General features: G+C 40.0%; 1 protein-coding gene across 1 annotated transcript in view; it reads right to left on the bottom strand.

Annotated features, from left to right (window-relative positions):
* Positions 1-1179: 1179 nt before the first annotated feature.
* Positions 1180-18343, bottom strand: part of MFSD2A (MFSD2 lysolipid transporter A, lysophospholipid) — a 28343-nt gene continuing 11179 nt past the window's right edge. The window contains exons 7-14 of the mRNA XM_075853061.1: positions 17342-17432; positions 17114-17235; positions 10945-11028; positions 10442-10525; positions 10109-10221; positions 7145-7288; positions 6304-6480; positions 1180-5086 (exon numbers count right to left, since the gene is read on the bottom strand). Coding sequence (XP_075709176.1) covers positions 5032-5086; positions 6304-6480; positions 7145-7288; positions 10109-10221; positions 10442-10525; positions 10945-11028; positions 17114-17235; positions 17342-17432 — 870 coding nt within the window. The 3' untranslated portion in view covers positions 1180-5031. The remainder of the gene's footprint in view (positions 5087-6303; positions 6481-7144; positions 7289-10108; positions 10222-10441; positions 10526-10944; positions 11029-17113; positions 17236-17341; positions 17433-18343) is intronic.

Below are 18343 nucleotides of genomic sequence, written 5' to 3'. Positions count from 1 at the left end.
CCTGCCTCTCCGTGGAACTACTGTCCCGTACTGAAAACATGATTACAGTACGGGACAGTTGTCCTGCAGAGAGGCAGGGACTCCTAGCATCGTACATAACTATGATGCTAGGAGCCCGGCTCCCTGCACTGAGTTCGGTCCGGTACTTGCGGCCAAAATACGTCCGTCAATTACGGACGTAATTAGTGTGTGTGCACATACCCTAATGGTTTTTATCATGGTATCCGCCGTTTTTCCAGCCAACAAATGCAGAATGCTGCACTATTTTGTCCAGCAAAAAACTAAGAGGCTTCTACATTGATGTGAATAGAGCTTTAGCCATGTACAGAACTCTATTTTCTTCCTGTGCCTGCGATTTAGGACCCTGACCGCTTATTCTTTTTGACGCTAGGTCCAGGAAGTGGCAAAGTTACAGAAGCGGTTTATAGACCTATAATTATGTAACAGATTCCTCATAGAAACGCATAGCCCTTCCAACCTCCATCACCATCTGCACCTCCCCATGTAAAATTTTACACACACAACTAAAAGATCTTCACCCAAAACTTAAAATTGGCAATACGCAAATCCGACGTTCGTGCAGTCGCCAACATTTAAAAATAAAAGGTTTTAATTTGCTTTCAGTGATATTGGCTTTCATCTGTTTTGTTGCTGCAGCCATCTTTCATCTGGTCAGCATGTTCAACCAATTCAAGCAAGTGACAATTTACCAATAGTTTTTTAACATAGCTTTTCAGGAACTAACAACCTAATACTACTTTTGAAACTACACATACTGTAACAGTAGAAAAAAAATGCCAATATCCTGTAAGAAAATTAAATAGAACTTTATTAATATAGGGCCAGTTTTACATCTTGGTTGGAAATACTCTTTAATAAACTCCCTGACCAATATTTACGGGAAAAAAAATTATATTATATTATATATATATATATATATATATATATACATACATACATACATACATACATACATACCCACAAAATTTGTTTTATAAAAGTTACATTTATATTGGACATTAAAAAGGGTTTGAATTTAGGTGAAAAGCTTCCGTCGCCACTTGTATTTATACAGAATATAAATAAAGTACTTTTTTACAGTTTAGATTTATTTCACAATCACAGGATAATCTCAGTTTGCAAACGCCTTTAACATTTTCATTGCCTGTGACAGACTCGTTGTCAAAGACACACTGTTTATTATCCATTCTTTACATAGCCCTGGCACATGTATTGTACAGAAAGTATTTAGCACGTTCACTTTGGAAAACAGACGAAGCATAAATTACTACAATTCATTTTTTTTTTTTATCAGATTTACAATATTCAGGATGGGCACTGGTATAAATATACCTAACATTTTAGAAAACCGTAGGAAAACAAGTGGGATACACATCCAATAAAAAAGGGACACTTTAAGTGACTCATGGAAAAGTTATGCCAATAGCCCTTACAAGTAAAATAAAGAAAAATGAAGTTTCTTCCATACATGAGATCTCATCAAATATTCCAGATGTACTACTCTAAACACAAAATAGAATTACTGGTTCTCTAGTATTCCACATACGATTGCAGTAATGGGCCTCCAAAGTAGATAAGTGCAGGAGACCACTGGACAGACATTCAGTAGAATTAAATACAATTCGGACCGGTAACTCCGTAATTTTAACGGTCCTGTTTAGTGAGAAAGATCTTCCAAAAACACTGTGGACACTATGGAACATGACAGAAGTTGGTTATTTTCTGCTACTGATGAACATGTACAATTTTGAAGAGGGAGATTATTTTTTTTCCATGGAAGACCGCATTAAAAAGGAAAACCCCACTGAATGTGTTTTATAGACCCTAAGGAACAAAAGGGGTTGTCTAGAATAACAGAAAAAGTCAGTTGTTTCCCCCCCCAAGAAACGTCACTACTATTGTTTATGAGCGGTGTTCGGCTATGAGGCACTTCTATTTAAGTGAACGTTTCTGATCTGCAATACCAGGCAGCCCATAGACAACAGTAGTGCTTTTTCTGGGATAAGGGAAAAAAATAAAAAATCCTATCCTAATCTTGTACTAGACCTTTAAATAAAGAAGTGCATAACTTGCTAGACGGCCTTTGAAAAAGGTCAGGTGGTTGCTACTGCTAAAGATGACCTCACAGGATTTCCATGATCTTGTGGAGACCAGCGATGTCACCTTCTATACATGCCACCAGCACAGGAGTGGAGAGTAGAGTACTTTTTTCTTTTTTAGCGTACCGATGGTAGAAAGGGAATAGCAACTAATATATTGTCCCCTTGATTAAGGTTTTAAGCGGTGTCTAAAAGACGGACCGAAGCAAACAGCCTGAGGTTTATACAATACCAAACAATTGATGTATCAATGGAATACAATGGTAACATGTAATACACACAGTTGGGCATGTAGCTGTAGCAGGGCAGCGTTTAGAGAACTGTATAGACCGGCTGTTTATAAAGGAGAGCGACAGTTCATTTAATGAAACAAAGTTAAATTGTATCTTTTTGGCAACACAAGCAGCACTACATGTAAAACATTGAAGTCAAAGGGTAAAAACTCCACATGGGACAGTGCCTTCTGTGGTTCATGATGCCCCATACTCTAGCCACTGATGTGTTCTGTTATATAACACGACACCGGACAACTGCCACATGAATGCCCTTAGTGAACCCGCCCCCAACACTATCGTTTTTCTTTTTGGTAGCCTTCATTCTTTTGACTTTAAGCATTTTAAACCCTTTTATTAAACAGAACTAATCTATTGTGCATTGTGACTAAGTAAGCCGATTTGTGCTCTTTAACTCTCCTGCTGCACGATTTCCCTATTTAAGGTGAAATTAATGAAGGTCATTGTCACAGCCTTCAAGAAGCTATACATACATTGCACAACACTGGCTTTTGAAATACTGTAGTATAAAAAACAGTCACTGAACATGGTTTGTGATTACACATCAATCATACTGCGTAATACAATGCATGTCTGTAGCAAATATTTAGGAGAAAGATTTCCATAGCTGTACAAAAGGTAGTTCCCTCATTCTGATGAAGTGCTTGTAAATGCAGAAACGTCAATAAATAAACCGCTCCTCTTATGCCTAGTGTTTTTTCTATTTGTACTTGAGGGTTAACAAAACCGTACAAAACACAGCCAGCTTACTATGTAACCTGGAAGACAGTGCTGGGAGCACAGCTTAAAGGGCTCCTAAACCTAGAAATCATGTTGAACCATCAAGCTTAGGAAATAAAATAATTTATCCAGTGCTTCAGCAATAAAACAGCTTTGCTTATTCGAGATTCATTTAACAGCATGCTGCAAACAGACAAAGAGAGTAGAGACGTCTCAGATGATTGTGTGTTTCAAACCATTCGCTTCTTAAATCACAGCATCATTGACTAAGTACCAAATAGTCTGAAACGCGTAAGCGTCTGAGACCTCTGCAGCATTTAATCTTGAATAAATGAGGATGTAAGTAAACAGAAAGCGCTGGATAAAATTTTGTTTCCTGCTATACTGTGCTCTTAAAAGCCATACGGACTCTGCTCCTAACACTGCTAATTACAGTCTGGACTAAATGAGCTCTCTTTAATTATACAACAAGTTGTTAACCCCTGTGATCAGCTACTTTCAGCTGAGGAGATTTATATGAAACGTATTACAATAAGGCCCCATGCACACGAATGTGCTTTTGTGGCACAATTCACCCGAAAATCCACGGGAGAATTGCGGCCCCATTCATTCCTATGGGCCCATGCACTCGACCGTGGTTTCCACGGTCCGTGCATGGCCCAGCAGCCTGGACTGCAGAAAGAACGGACATGTCTTATTACGGCCGTGTCCGACGGTCCAGGTTCATAGGAAATAATGCACGCAGCAGTGTGCACGGCCCGCAATTTGCAGGCGGCTCGCGGGTCTCACCCCGTGGCCGGCTGACCCAAAAATGACGGCCGTGCACATGGCTACGGTCGTGTGCATGAGGCCTAAGAATGACAGGAAGACTGATGGCCATGCACATAGGTAAACATCTCCTAAATGAGCAAACCCTTTTATTAAGAAATGCCACAGCTGTGAATACTGTTAACTTGTGCATATAAAAGAACCCCGCTTCTACATGGAGGTGCAGTTGTGCTCTAAGACATACTCTTGGCATCACTCCCCATTAATAAGGCAGATGAACAGCAGGAGGTACAATGTGTACATTCAATGCTGGGATTATAGTTTTAATAATCGTTGGATTTTCCTCCATAACCAAGACAAGGCCAAATAGCCTTTTATGTCACTTAAGTACCAAAGTAAGGTAAACTTTATGCAACACAGATACACATATGAACGTTCTGTCACTTGTCACTATTTAGCCATTCATGGTACAGGTTTGTTAGAAATGATCCATGAGTTGTGTTACAATAGCCAAATTATAATTTTGGCAAGTTTTTTTTAATACATTTAAATAAATGCAAGAATGTATAAAAGTCAGTGCATTATGTTCATATCTGTATACAAGAATAACCTAAACTTACGCCTCTTTATGAATATGCCACATTAGGGCTGTTGGACAGCCCATTTTGGTTGCATATACAGTACTCACATCTTTGTACATGGCAACAGAAACATAACATATACAGCATTATATACAATAGGAACACAAACGCCTATATGTACATTACTGAATCTCAACGTTTAGCATTCAGCAGGTGCTCACAACTTGCTGAGATTTTAATTTAGAGGGTCACATGTACAGCATAATAGAAATAATTACTTTGTGTTCCCCACATATATATTTAAAAAACATTTTGCAAATTTACAGTTAATACATTTACCCTATGTTAGTGCAATTTTCAGTAGGATTGCAGCATTTAGTGTGCCAAGCACAGATAGCACCAGGGAGCAGGGACATGCCCCCAAAGGATGACATGGTTAACTCCACAGTGCAGACCAGTCATTCACGGGCTGGTACCTACCCCCATAGGGGTAAATTGAATGTCTCTAAAGCTCCAATGTGTAAACTTCAGCAAGGCACTCGGCCTGGGTCATACATTGCTTGCAAGCTCTATGGAGTCAGAATCAGAGTCCCGGTCACTATCTCTGCAGAACATAAAGAAAAATGTGTCAATGGTTAAATGAACACTTGTACATCCAAAGACAGACAGAATATTATACATTGGATACCTATGTGACCGCACATATCTTATTATCCACTAATATTTTAATTCCACACAGATACATTTGACTCTGTTCTCCCTATGCCCCACAACTCCTTAGTGTAACCACTAGTCCCCCCCCCCTCCATCTATGCCCTATACCACACACACCATTTCAAAGCCTGTGTTGTAGTTTAGAGGCTCTCAGAATGCCTCAATAATCCACTTTGCCTCCTTCCAGAACCCATGTCTGTAAACTTGAAACAACCAATAGAAAACGCTTCAAAATTCACAAAATGTCATGCCAATTGCTCTCATTAGGTTCAGAAGCATATTCCTGGAAATTAGGTAGCTACTATTAGGTGGTAATAACTTATTCACCAGACGAGCATTTGTGAGGTCAGACCCCGATGTTGGATAAGAAGGCCTGGCTCGCAATCGACTTTCCAGTTTGTCCCAAAGGTGTTGGATGGGGTTGAGGTCAGGTCTCTGTGAAGGCCAGTAAAGTTCTCCCACACCAAACTCACCCAACCATTTAGTGCTCTCTTTAGAAAGAGCAGTTCTTTCATAGATTTGTGTAAAGGCAGAGTGCACGAGTAAGGGCTGGATTTTATACATCAGTGGCAATGGGACTGAATGAAACACCTGAATTCAAGGATTAAGAACTGTGTCTCATTACATTAGTCCATATAGTGTATATATATTGTAAGCCTGCAGCAGGTAAAGCACTGGAGGGGGTGTATATCTCACTCAGTTTGTTAAGATGGGTGAAATAAAGCTCCGGTGAAGCTGCTGAGCTTGTTACTGAGCCATAAAGGCTCTGCAGTTAGTGCAGAGAAGGTCAGAACCTGGGAATCCATACAAGGATAGTGTGGAAAGCCTGATCCAAGGAACACTACTCATGGTGTACTAGGTGGGAAAACCAGGTGTTTGGTTAGTGCTCAGAAGGAAAAGTTGTGTTTTATTTATATTCCACAAGTTCTGTCTGGATAAGAACTTCTTTATTTTAGAACTGCAGTAAAGCCAAGGACTTGAACGGTTTTGACATTGCCAACCGCAACCACTCATTCGCACAGATCTCGACAACAAAAAATATTTATATACTAGTATATATTCTATAGACGCAGAGCTTGTATGTAAAATACAAATGCATTAGCTCACCTGATGAGCTGCAGAGCTTTCTTGTTCTCTTTCCTTCGCTCTTCATTAATTGGATATAGTTTAAACAGTAATAGCCCCAAAAATATCATTAATATAGGGGCAGCACACACCAGCAACTTTAGAGTCAGATCCACTGATTCTGGCTGATCACAGCTACCAGTCCGATATCCTGCAAAACTAGAGTGAAAAATGGATTGAATAAAAAGGCTTAAGTCAAATCTCAACATAACAGAAAAGCTCAGAAATCAACTCATGCAGTAGTGTTATACTCCTCACACTGCGTCTTATATTATCCCTGGAGAAAAAAGGCTTCATCTCCAGCAGAGAAGGGCTTCTTTACTGTAAAGCTGCCCATACAATATCAGTCAGCCAAACGCTTGTTTTGCAGACAGCCAGCCCTTCCAATTCTTCCATACACGGACGCTTGGCCGAATGTAAACGTGTATTCAATGGGGAATAAGCCACTGCCAGACCCCTTTGGCAGCAGCTCATCTCTTGTGTGAACAAAGGATCTTCAACATGCCTGATCCTTCTGCCTTTTTCCAAATCATACTAACTGTTACAAATTTTTGCCAGCAGCATGATCTTGTCAGATTTACAACATCTCACTAGGAGTGTAAAGGGGATCCAGGAGCAGTCTGATTCTGTGTCTGTAATGGCTCCTGGATCCCCTCGGCTGCTGCTTCTTCACCTGTGTAGGCTCCTTGAAAAAAAAAAAAAAAACACATGCTCGACTGTGGGTGCTGCACCACAACCTTCCTCCACTGCCTGGTGGATAGCTTCCCATGTCCCTATTCCAACATCCTTTCATTATGTCACACTATAAACTGCACATACTTACTCCAGGCTTAGTGTGGAAATCCCCAGTGACACCCCAGAGGCAAATTTGGTGAAGAAAACATAAAAGGAGAAGAAAATGGCTTCATGTCCTTGAGAATCTGGGTTCTTCAAAACAAAGTCATCAATTACATCTGGAAGCATGGACCTGACAAACAATGACAGACACAAATTAGATCATGCATTGATAAGAAAGACCATGGTAAATAACTATGTACCAACTTCATCTAATACAAAGCTGCGCTGCAACAAGTCATCGTAGCACATGTATCCATACTCTAAAAATGTTTGAATTGTACAATTTCCACCAATATAGGTTATATCATATCATTAGTCACCGGGGACAGTAGTGTGCTGGAAGACAACCGCTTAATAGCGGAGAAGAAATTTTACAAAAGCAACGCACTATGCTGCATTGCATTCGGAGAGGTGTAGTTAATTCTACAACAGGCTGCCTTACAGTTACAGTCCGTTGCATAAAAGGCACAAGAGCGTATAAACTTAATAGAAAATACAGGTTATTCAGAATTGGTAGACCTTAGAGAAAATGGAATAGAGACCTGGGCAGCGTATCAGTAGAGAACTGGTATATATTGCGTATGGTCCCTCAGATGTCTATATATCCATCGCTGAGGGCCTATTTATTACATAGAGCTCAATATACCCCCATTACAAAAAAAAAATAAAACGGGCCACAGAGACATGAGGCAGTAGAATTTCTGAATAGTTTATAGAACGATATTGTGCACTTGGACCCGTTTTTATGTAGTTTAGGAACGACAATATAAAAAAAAAATGTTAAAACCTCTATAGAGCAGCGTTTATATCGAATTAGAAAACACAAAAATTGGATGACAAAGCCCGTTTCTAAATTTTCTGATTGGAAAAGAAAAAGTACTTTATATACACTATGAAGGAATCTCTTGTAATAACACTCATGCCTAATAACTTGCAAAATTATGGAAACCTTGCTTAAAGAGAACCTCTCACCTCCTCATACATGTGCAGCCCGATATTTAAATAACCCCCTGAATAGTCAAGGGGGCGTGTACTGTCAAGGGGGCGTGTTACTATGGCCGAGACACTGTCCAATCAGATATGGACAGTGCCACAGCATGAGAGTGTGCGATTGCAGTCTTTTCATCCGAACAGGCAAGGGGGCGTGTCACTGCTGCTACTGACAGAGCTGTGGAGAGGAGAGCGTGCGAGAGATCGGTCTCGTATTGTCTGCAGAACTGGCAAGGATGTCTCTGCTACGGACAGTGTAAGCACTCCCCAGCTCTTACACTGTCCGTAGCGGTGACATGCCCCCTTGCCAGTTCGTCAGACAAAGTACAAGACTGATCTCTCAAGAGCTGAAGAGAGGAGAGCGTACATGCGCGCTCTCCTCTCCACAGCTCTGTCCATAGCACTGACACGCCCCCTTGCCTGTTTGGATGAAAAGAATGCAATCGCACACTCTCTCGTGCTGTGGCACTGTCCATATCTGATTGGACACAGTGTCACAGACATAGTAACACGCCCCCTTGACAGTACACGCCCCATTGACTCTTCAGGGGGCTATTTAAATATCGGGTGCCAAATAGAACGGCACCGATATCTAAATAACGGCGGGAGGTAGAAAAAAAAAAAAAGTAAAGTGCCCCAGGGTTTGTGCAGCCCTCCCCATTACATGCTGCACATGAATGGGCAGGTGAAAGGTTCTCTTTAAGCATCGTAACTCCAGACATTAAAAAAAACATTCATACATTAAAACGTTTTGTTTTTTCTCCCCTACTCTCAGAGGTGGGGGTGGTAAGGGGGTTATAGGTAATGTACTGTATATGTTCATTATAGAGAGCGAGGCACATTGCTTGTCATTTGCCTTGGCTATATCATATGTACAGTATGTGGTACTTGTTAGTAAACAGTTTTGTATTGTAATATTTGTTACATATACGTACAATAAAAAAATAAATAGGCACAACTCTGCCAAAGCAAGTCAGCAGGACGTACTCTGGTAAAAGCGAACAAGAAGCTAACAGATAAAGATAAAATGAAAGCAAAATATTTGCAATATTACACAACATTTTATGTGGCATATATCGAGCTGTAAAATGTTAGAGAGGACCTGTCACTAGGTCATATAAATTTAACTGGTTTATTGACCTGAATAGTGACGTCTCCCTGATTCAAACACTGGGTTTTTTTTCCCCTGGATCCTCCCGTTCCAGAGATATGGCCCACTGTTATGTTGGCTCCCTATATGCTAATTTGCTGTAGTTAGCCAATAGAGTGTGAACTACCCCCAAGATGCTTCATGCTAATTGGTCAACATCAGGAGGCAGGAAAGCTAGATCCATCCCACTGGCTTACTACAGCAAATTAGCATATAGGGAGCCAACACAACAGCGGGCCACATCTCTGGAACGGGAGGTCCAAGGAAAAAAAGAAATACAGCGCTGGAATCTGGGAGACAGCGCTATTCGAGTCAGTTAACAAGTTCACCTTATATGACCTAGTGACAGGTCCTCTTTAAAAGGTAAAACTGTACTTTAGGACACCTAAACGGGAAAAAGTCTTCACATTAGAATCTCAGTAACTTACATATTGTTTGACAGAATATATCGAGATATTGAAATGCACAGAATACATAAATTCTGTTGCAGATTCCGAAAATGCAGAAAAGGGTTAGACCCTTTTCACACCCACTGGGCTTTAGTATCTTAGCAGAGAAATACAATACGACATGCTGTTAATATGCCAGAACCCAACATTAGTTAGCGATTCTGGTATTTTAATACAGGAACACACAGAATATCTGAACTAAAAGCATCAAGGAAATGATAGGCATACCATTAAATAGTGTATTTTAAAGCAAGTGTGTGAAATCGGCCTTACAAACGCAAGGACATTTAGGGAATGTGAAAAACCAAGGGGTAACTGTAAAAGTAAAAAAAATAAAAAAATATATATATATCTCTCTCACCATGGCAGGAGAAATGCTGCTGCTACACTGAGTCCAGCAGCTACTGCAACAAAATAGGTTACTATCAGATTGATCTGCATCACACCAGCAAGAATAAGAAATGGGACAACAGACTGTAATTGAATAAGAAAACATCATAAGTTAAAATTTACATAGCTATACTTGAAACACATTGCAGGTTTGCCTTTTCTATAATTCGCGAAATGACCAGGAGATGGCAGCAAAATGTCAGCATTAAATAGGCTTGGCTTGTCAGCATATAATTCGCTGCCAAATACACTCATTTCTTCCAGATTTCTGCTGATTAGATTATATTGCTCTACGTTTACTCACCGATATTCCAAAATAGACAGCCGTTTTCTTTCCAAACCGAGTCAAGAACCACTGCCAGAACGGCACGGTCAGTGTAGCAGAAATCTAGGGGAAAAGGAAGAGCAATATCCAAAATTGTATGAAGAATATAATGAATAAGGGAATAAAATACAAAGGGTTTGTTTTCTTTTGAGGGGTAGAGGCGCAGACAGTGTGTTAAAAAGTAATGTCCGTTTGACATTCCACCCAGGCTTCACCCATCTGCCAGGAAGGGAATGTAGAAGGGACACAGGCATAAATATTAGGTTTGCCAGCTTACAATAGCTTTATGTCTTGGCAGAACAAAAAAAAGTTGTGTGCTCTTGGCTTGGAATGTTGATCAGCAATTCAGCATTAACCACTATTGCTAAAATGTAACATATATAAGTGTCTTTACATGCAGAGACATTAACCCACATGACAGGTAGTCTGGATTCTGTGCAAACTGGATTCTGCAACAGTCATAATGCGTCCCATGTACTCACCATTATAACAAGCAGAATATTCTGGAAGTGCTTGCGGTGTTGCAGAGTGTATTTCAAAAATAAGGCAAAGTTTCCTTCCAGAAGCTTGAATACAGAAAGGAGGGGGGAAATGTTACCATGTATACATGTTACACATTCTTAATAAGCTCGATACATCTTACATGCTGTATGTGGCTTAGAGCGCTGCCACCAAAAGTGGTGCAGACGGCTGTTTGGATCCGTGATGCATAGCCATATCTGTAACGACAGGCAGTACGTAAACTAACACCTGCCGATGTGCAGCTGCGGTCCGGAGATCCGCACTTGGGGACAGAATTTGAACAAGGTTTATATTAAGTAACCTCAGGAATCTGTGTGCTCAGAGAGACTTCTTTAGGTTATCATTTAGAGCCACTTTAAAATCCATTTTCAGTTATGGAACGTAATTTTATATATAACAAGTTTTAAAATTGATCAGTTATTACAAGGAATGATATACAAGATCAATACTGAATACATTCGATGCACATTGAAGCAAAATATATTGGTCCTACATAAACAGGAATACCTAAAGGGTGTCTGTCAACAGCGGCACAGTAATATAGTGCAGCCTCAGCTGAAAAATTAAAACAGCGTTAGATTCAGGCGAGTGGCTCCGTTGCAGCGATAATCACTTTATTCCTTATATGCAAATGATCTTTTTGGCGCAACGAGGGAGTCACCGTTGGTCCAAACTGCTCTACCTCCCTTCTTTGATTGACATGCGCCGATTACACCCAGGTGTAGTAGGATGTAATCGGCACAAGCACAGTACAGGCGATTAGACCGGTGAAACTTTAGTGTTATATTCAGGTGCGGCTGTACTATATTACTGTGCTGCTGCTTTGATAGGCAAATTTCTGGTCACAGACGCCCTTTAATTATCATTACCTTCAATATACAAATACTAAAAACCAATATAAACGTACGAATATGTTATATATATATATATATATATATATATATATATATATATATATATATATGAGTCGCATCACTACAAATGAAATACTTTTAAACATTTAGGTGGACTAAACACAATGAGACAGGCTTGCTGAGATGAATTTTAATGCTACCAAGAACGGAAAGAAAAGGCTACGAATAATGAGTAGTTTCCTTGGTTTTGCTGAAAAGCTTAAAGAATTTGAGCTCTAAGAGTCCACACATTACACCACATTCAACTGAATGGGGCTGTGCTGCGATACCAGACAGTCCACAAAGTGGTGTTGTTCCAAGTTTAAAAAAAATAAAAGTTCTCCTTACCCTGGACAACCCTTAATTACGTCCGGGTGGGGGGGGGGGGGGTGACGTTTGTAGCACGCTCCATATGCTGTGGGTGTACAGCTGACACCCAGGACTAACATCCAGGAACAGCGATTGCGCTGTTTAACCCCTCAAGTGCTGCGGTCAATCACAATTGCAGCATCTGAGCCGTTGAAAAGAGGGGGGGTGGACCACTCCGACAGCTCATCGCCCCCCCCGCAACTAAATCAGGGAGTGACAACGGTTGTAATGGCAGCCCAGGGGCCTAATGAAGGCCCCAACGAACACCTTCATTCTGCCTGTTGCAGGGCTTAACAGAAGCCTGTAAAAATTACAATATCATACCAGCGATAGTGGTATCCAATGATCGCTGGTTCAGGTCCCCTAGGGGCCTAATAAACTGTGTAACAAAAATGTGAAATTATGTTTTTAGTAGTAAAGAAAAAAGAAAAATACTTATGTATTAATTGTTCAAAATAAAACAACCCTTTTCCCATAATAAATGATACAGAAGTAAACAAAATTGGTATCGCTGCATCTGTAAAAGTCTGAACTATTACAATAGAGTTGTTTAACGCGTACGGTGAAAGTCGTAAATAATGAAAAAATTTAAAACACCAAAAATCGCTGTTTTTTTGGTCAACATCCCTCTTAACCCGTTAGTGACCGCCAATATGCCTTTTAACGGCGGACACTAACGGGCTTTATTCTGATGCATATGCCTTTTTTACAGCACTGCATCAGGATAAAGTAAACAGAGCAGGGAGCGTCAAATCTCCCTGCCAGAGGTAGATGAGGGCTGGGGGCGTCCCTGCTATGCCGTGTGAGATCGATATAGGTATCGATCTTACCCGTTTAACCCCTCAGTAGCGGGGCTCAACAGTGTGCACTGCATCTGAGCGGTTTTGGAGAGAGGGAGCTCTCTCTCTCTCCCACCGACACCCGGCGATAACATCGCCGAGTGTCTGTGTCTCCAATGGCAGCCGGGGGCCTAATAAAGGCCCCCAGGTCTGCCTGGAGCGAATACCTGCTAGATCATGTCGGAGGCATGACCTAGCAGATGCCTGTCCGTTTTAAACGGACAGGCAGTAATACACTGCAATACAAAAGTATTGCCGTGTATTAGAGTAGCGATCGGAGAATCGCATATTATAGTCCCAGAGTGGGACTAGTAAAAAAGTAAAAAAATGAAAAACCCAGCTTTTCCCCTTACAAAATGCTTTACTATTAAAAAAAACCAAAATAAAGTAAAAAAGTTACACATATTTGGTATTGCTGCGTCCGTAACGACCCCGACTATAAAGCCATTACATTATTTAACCCGCACGGTGAACGCCGTAATTTTTTTTAATAAAAAAAACTATGGAAAAATTGCTGTTTTCTGTGAATCCTGACTTAAAAAAAGTGATAAAAAGTGATCAAAAAGTCGCATCTACTCCAAAATGGTACCAATAAAAACGACAAGTCTTCCCGCAAAAAAAAGCCCTCATGCAACCGCATCGGCGAAAAAATAAAAACGTTATGGCTCTTCAAATATGGAGACACAAAAACAAATAATTTTGAAAAAAAAGCGTTTTAACTGTGTAAAAGTAATAAAACACACAAAAACTATACAAATTTGGTATCGTTGCAATCGTAACAACCCGCTGAATAAACTTAGTGTTATTTATATCACACGGTATATGGCGTAGATTTAAGACGCGAAAAAGAGTGGCGAAATTTCAGGTTTTTTTCTATCCCCCCCCCCCCAAAAAAAAAGTAAAAAAAGTAAATCAATAAATAATATGTCCCCCAAAATGGTGCTATTAAAAAATACAACTTGTCCCGCAAAAAAAAAGACCTTATACAGCTATGTCGACGCAAAAATAAAAAGGTTATAGCTCTTGGAATGAGACGATGGAAAAAACGTAAAAAATGGCTTGGTCATTAAGGTTTAAAATAGGCTGGTCATTAAGGGGTTAAAATGTAAAAAGTTGTATACACCAAAGAATGGTACCGATAAAAACTCCAGCTCGTCCCGCAAAAAAATAAGCCGTCATACTGCTCAATCGATGAAAAAATTGGCGACAAATCTATTAATCTCTTTAAAAGTTGTAAAATATGGAGAGAAAAAAAAAAAACCTTATAAATTTGGTAACTCTGTAATCGTATTGAGCCACAGAATAAAGTTAAGTTATCGTTTTTACCGCACGATGAAAGCTGTAAAAACAAAACCCAAAAATCGAGGAATAGTAGTTTAGGCAGTTTCCCAGTACCTAAATACTACCAATAGAAACTACAACTGCTACCAAAAAAAAAAATAAGCCCTCATACCTCTTGACGGAAAAATTAAAACGTTATGGCTCTTGGAAGGCAGGAGTGAAAAACAAAGATGAAGAAAAAATAAAAAAAATGTCTCAGTCTTGAAGGGGGTTAATGACCAAGAAATTTTTACGTTTTTCCATCGTCACATTCAAAAGAGCTAGAACTTTATTTTTCCGTCGACATGTATTTTTTAATAGCACAATTTTGGGGTACATATAATTTGTTGATCTGTTTGATTAACTTTTTTGGTGGGGTAACAGAAAAAAAAAAAAAAAAACAGACGACATTTTCACCATTCTGTTTTGCGTTTTGAATTTAGGTTGTTTATCTTGTGGTATAAATACTGAATGAGGATAAAGACCCTTCGTGGCCGACAAACATGCGTAAGGATGGTGACTAAGGGGTTAAGAAATTTTTATTTTGTGGGGGTTTTTTCACAGCAGAATTATACTCTCCGTCTCTTGTCATTCAAAGTAACAGATGTGAGGCGAAACAGACATGGAGGGACAAAATTTGTTTTACTTTTATGATCACTGTGAATGGTTCTTACAGGGATGACTGCTATTGGTCTTTGATTGTTGCCCTGAAGCCCGAGGCCGTTAGCAACAGGTTTGGCTTCAGGTACAGAGCACCCGATTAGCGGGAAACAACTTCTGAAGTTCCGCCGTGAAATGGAGACACTTCAGAAGAACTACCCTGAGCGGCTGCCGTAAAAAGGATTATACAGCGGTCGTTAAGGGGTTAGCCATTGTATTAGGAGTTATGCTACTTTCTAATATACCGTGTGTTATTTACTCATCACTTTCAAGATCTCATCTTGTTATTGGCAACGGTCTTTGCTCAAAGCTTCGTGCGTTTTCTCTGCCTCCCATTGATTCTAAATGAGAGGTCAGAGGAGGAAACCATTAGAAGAAAAAAACATGCCGCTTTTTTTTGCCCGCGACTGGCCAAAAGCCTCCCTGAAAAAAAAAAAAAAAAACGGCTCTGCCTCCCATTGACCTAATACTTTTCCCAGCTAATAGTTGCTACAATTGTATCAGGAGTAGACAATCCTCTGAGCTACCCAACCAAGACTCCAGGCCCATACACTTTAACTTAGACATTGTAGCAAACTCCGGATAGGAGAGAGATTTGTACTGTTTGGGTAATTCCAGAGGTGAAAAAAATAAATAATCCTATGCATTGTGAAGGGCTCCTATTTCCACTGGACATGCATGGTTTTTGAAAACCCATCCACCTGTATTGTACTGTAAATTGCTGGGGATTCGGGTTGCGGAATCCGCATCGCAAACGCGCAGCAATTCCACATCGCCTGAACATACCCTCCATGTATTTAGTTAAAAGAGGAATGTCTGGACTTGATACAATGGTAGGTCAGAGCTGCTGGTTTTATTATGCAAAGATCATTTCTGAGAATGATAAATCTCTCACAAACAAGGATACGTTGAACGGTTACTGGGGCTTTACATATGTCAAAGTCATTTTATATATGGAATACTTACTGCCATACGTTTACACTTGTTTGGCCAATAACTATTTGTCCCAACTTCCAAACTGCACACTTAAAAGGGGTATGCCTAAGATCTAAATGGTGGCCAATTGTGCCCTGTACGTTGGTGCATTATATTTGCAAATATTGTTTTATCTGTAATACTCCACTTCTTATTACCTACCCCCAAAGTAACCCATGCTAGATCAGTATTGTCAGTTCTTCACTCAGCTGGTCGAGCATGCGCAGATCCTCGCCACTCTGTGTATGGCATCGCTAGCTCACCCTGGGCAGAGAGTCAGCTCATGCGTGGTTTCACCATCCTATTCCTCAGGGCGAACATGCGGAGTGAAGACCTCTGTCTTGCTTTCCCTATAGAAGCTGCTCCTCTGCAGCGCCGCTGTATGACAGCTGCAGCTGAGTGTGCGCAGAAGAATATCTACTAGAACTACCAATTGAAAAATTTCTATAAAAAAAGTATTCCATTACTAGAGATTCATTTTACCATAACTAGCAAAACCTCAGTGGTCACGTGAGCTGAGCAGCAGAACTCTGTTTGCTTAGAGAAAAGCACAGCACTGATGGGAGAAACGGACTCAAAAGAAAAAAAAAGAAAAAACAAAAGAAGAAGGAAACCGCATTGTAAGTACTTTTAGGCATGTGGAAGTCTATTTACAGAAGTTAGAGAGGTATTGGGATTCTGACAGATTGTGGGAAACCCCCTTTAAGTCAGTCAAGCATGCATTTTATTGCCATTAAGAGGGAGGATAAGCATCTACCTGACACATCTGGCATCACTTATCTTCTGGGGTACGGTACAAACAATTGGGCATGATAGATCCAGCAGATGTTGAGGGACAGTTAGATGACACCCATATATGTTATTGGTAGATTGTGACAATCTAATGTAAATTGCCAGCTTTCAACCAGAACGGTGTCAGAAAGATAATTGAAGGATTAAACAACTAGGTTACAAAGAAGGACGGATATCCAGATAGTAGCATGGAAAGAAAAAAAAAAGTGTAATGTACACATGAACAAGACTCCACTACTGTCTATGTATATGAATGACAACTGTATGATGACTGGACTTACCATAAAAGCCAATGAGGTAAAAAGAAAGCCGGTGATTAGTTTAATGTAGGGCCCATGACTCATTACTAGTTTCAGGCCCTGCCAGAAGGATATAGGCTGGTCAGACAAGAGCTCACATGAATCTGTAGAAGAAACAAAGAGGCTGATGTGATACTGGAAATGTATATATAGGTGTAGGACTATAAGCAAATAGACCCGATATCAGATATGGGACTACGATCTACACACCTCTCTTCTCCTGCACACCCAATGAAAGGACAACAGCACATAGCACATAAATTGCACAGATGACACCAGCAGCAATCATGTAGGCTTGTCTCTGTGGATATAAACATGTGATTCATTGTGACTCATATACAAAAAAAAGGATGTAGAACTTCTCAATTTTCAACTTTATTAAACTAGTTTGACCATACCCCCAAGACTATTTTGAACTCATGCTGTTTGCAATATTCAAAACACACTCCTTGATATTCTGCAGACCCATCCTCAGTGACAAGATCACAAGAAGGCAGTCACTGCCTCCAACAAGATCAACACACTGTTCTCCTGACGCTGTGACCACTAGTTATTTCATGGACTATTAAAAGTTCTATCAATGCCCACTTCAACTAAGAATACACATGTGATATCGGATGATGTATACAAAAGATACCTGCTAAAATAGGATGTGAAAAATAGTTACCAGTGTTGCAATTATTGTTCACGCTTAATGCATTTTCTCAGTCTTATGGCCATAGCGTTTAAGAGGTAATGACCAATAAAAAACAAAAAAAAAAAAGTCCTATTTGTGCATTAAAGACACATTTGAGCTCTCCTGACATGTCTGTTTTAGGAAAACCATGTAGTCCTAATAAAAATTCTGCAGCACCTTTTCTTAGACCTCTGTTTTGTGCCATTCCTCTGTTATTGCTCCTACTAATTTATGACTAAATTGACAACTGGGTGTAAACAGTTGTGGGTGTGTCTCTAAAGACTGACACTGTCCAATCAGCGCTGACAGAGACGTTGTAGGGACGCACTTCTTTGACAAGAGGAATGGTAACACCCAGTTGTCAATTTATTCATAAATTACTAGGAGGAAAAACAGAAAATGCACAACGCAGAGTTCGGAGAAAAGATCCAGAATTGTTATTATATGGGGAATACTAAAATAGACATGTCAGGAGATGTGACCTCTAAGGATCATTTAAATACCACAGACATAATGACTATCATTACCGTTTATGC

Source organism: Rhinoderma darwinii, chromosome 2 (genome assembly GCF_050947455.1).
Source record: "Rhinoderma darwinii isolate aRhiDar2 chromosome 2, aRhiDar2.hap1, whole genome shotgun sequence".
Taxonomy (NCBI): Eukaryota; Metazoa; Chordata; class Amphibia; order Anura; family Rhinodermatidae; genus Rhinoderma; species Rhinoderma darwinii.
This window is presented reverse-complemented; position numbering and strand designations above follow the sequence as displayed.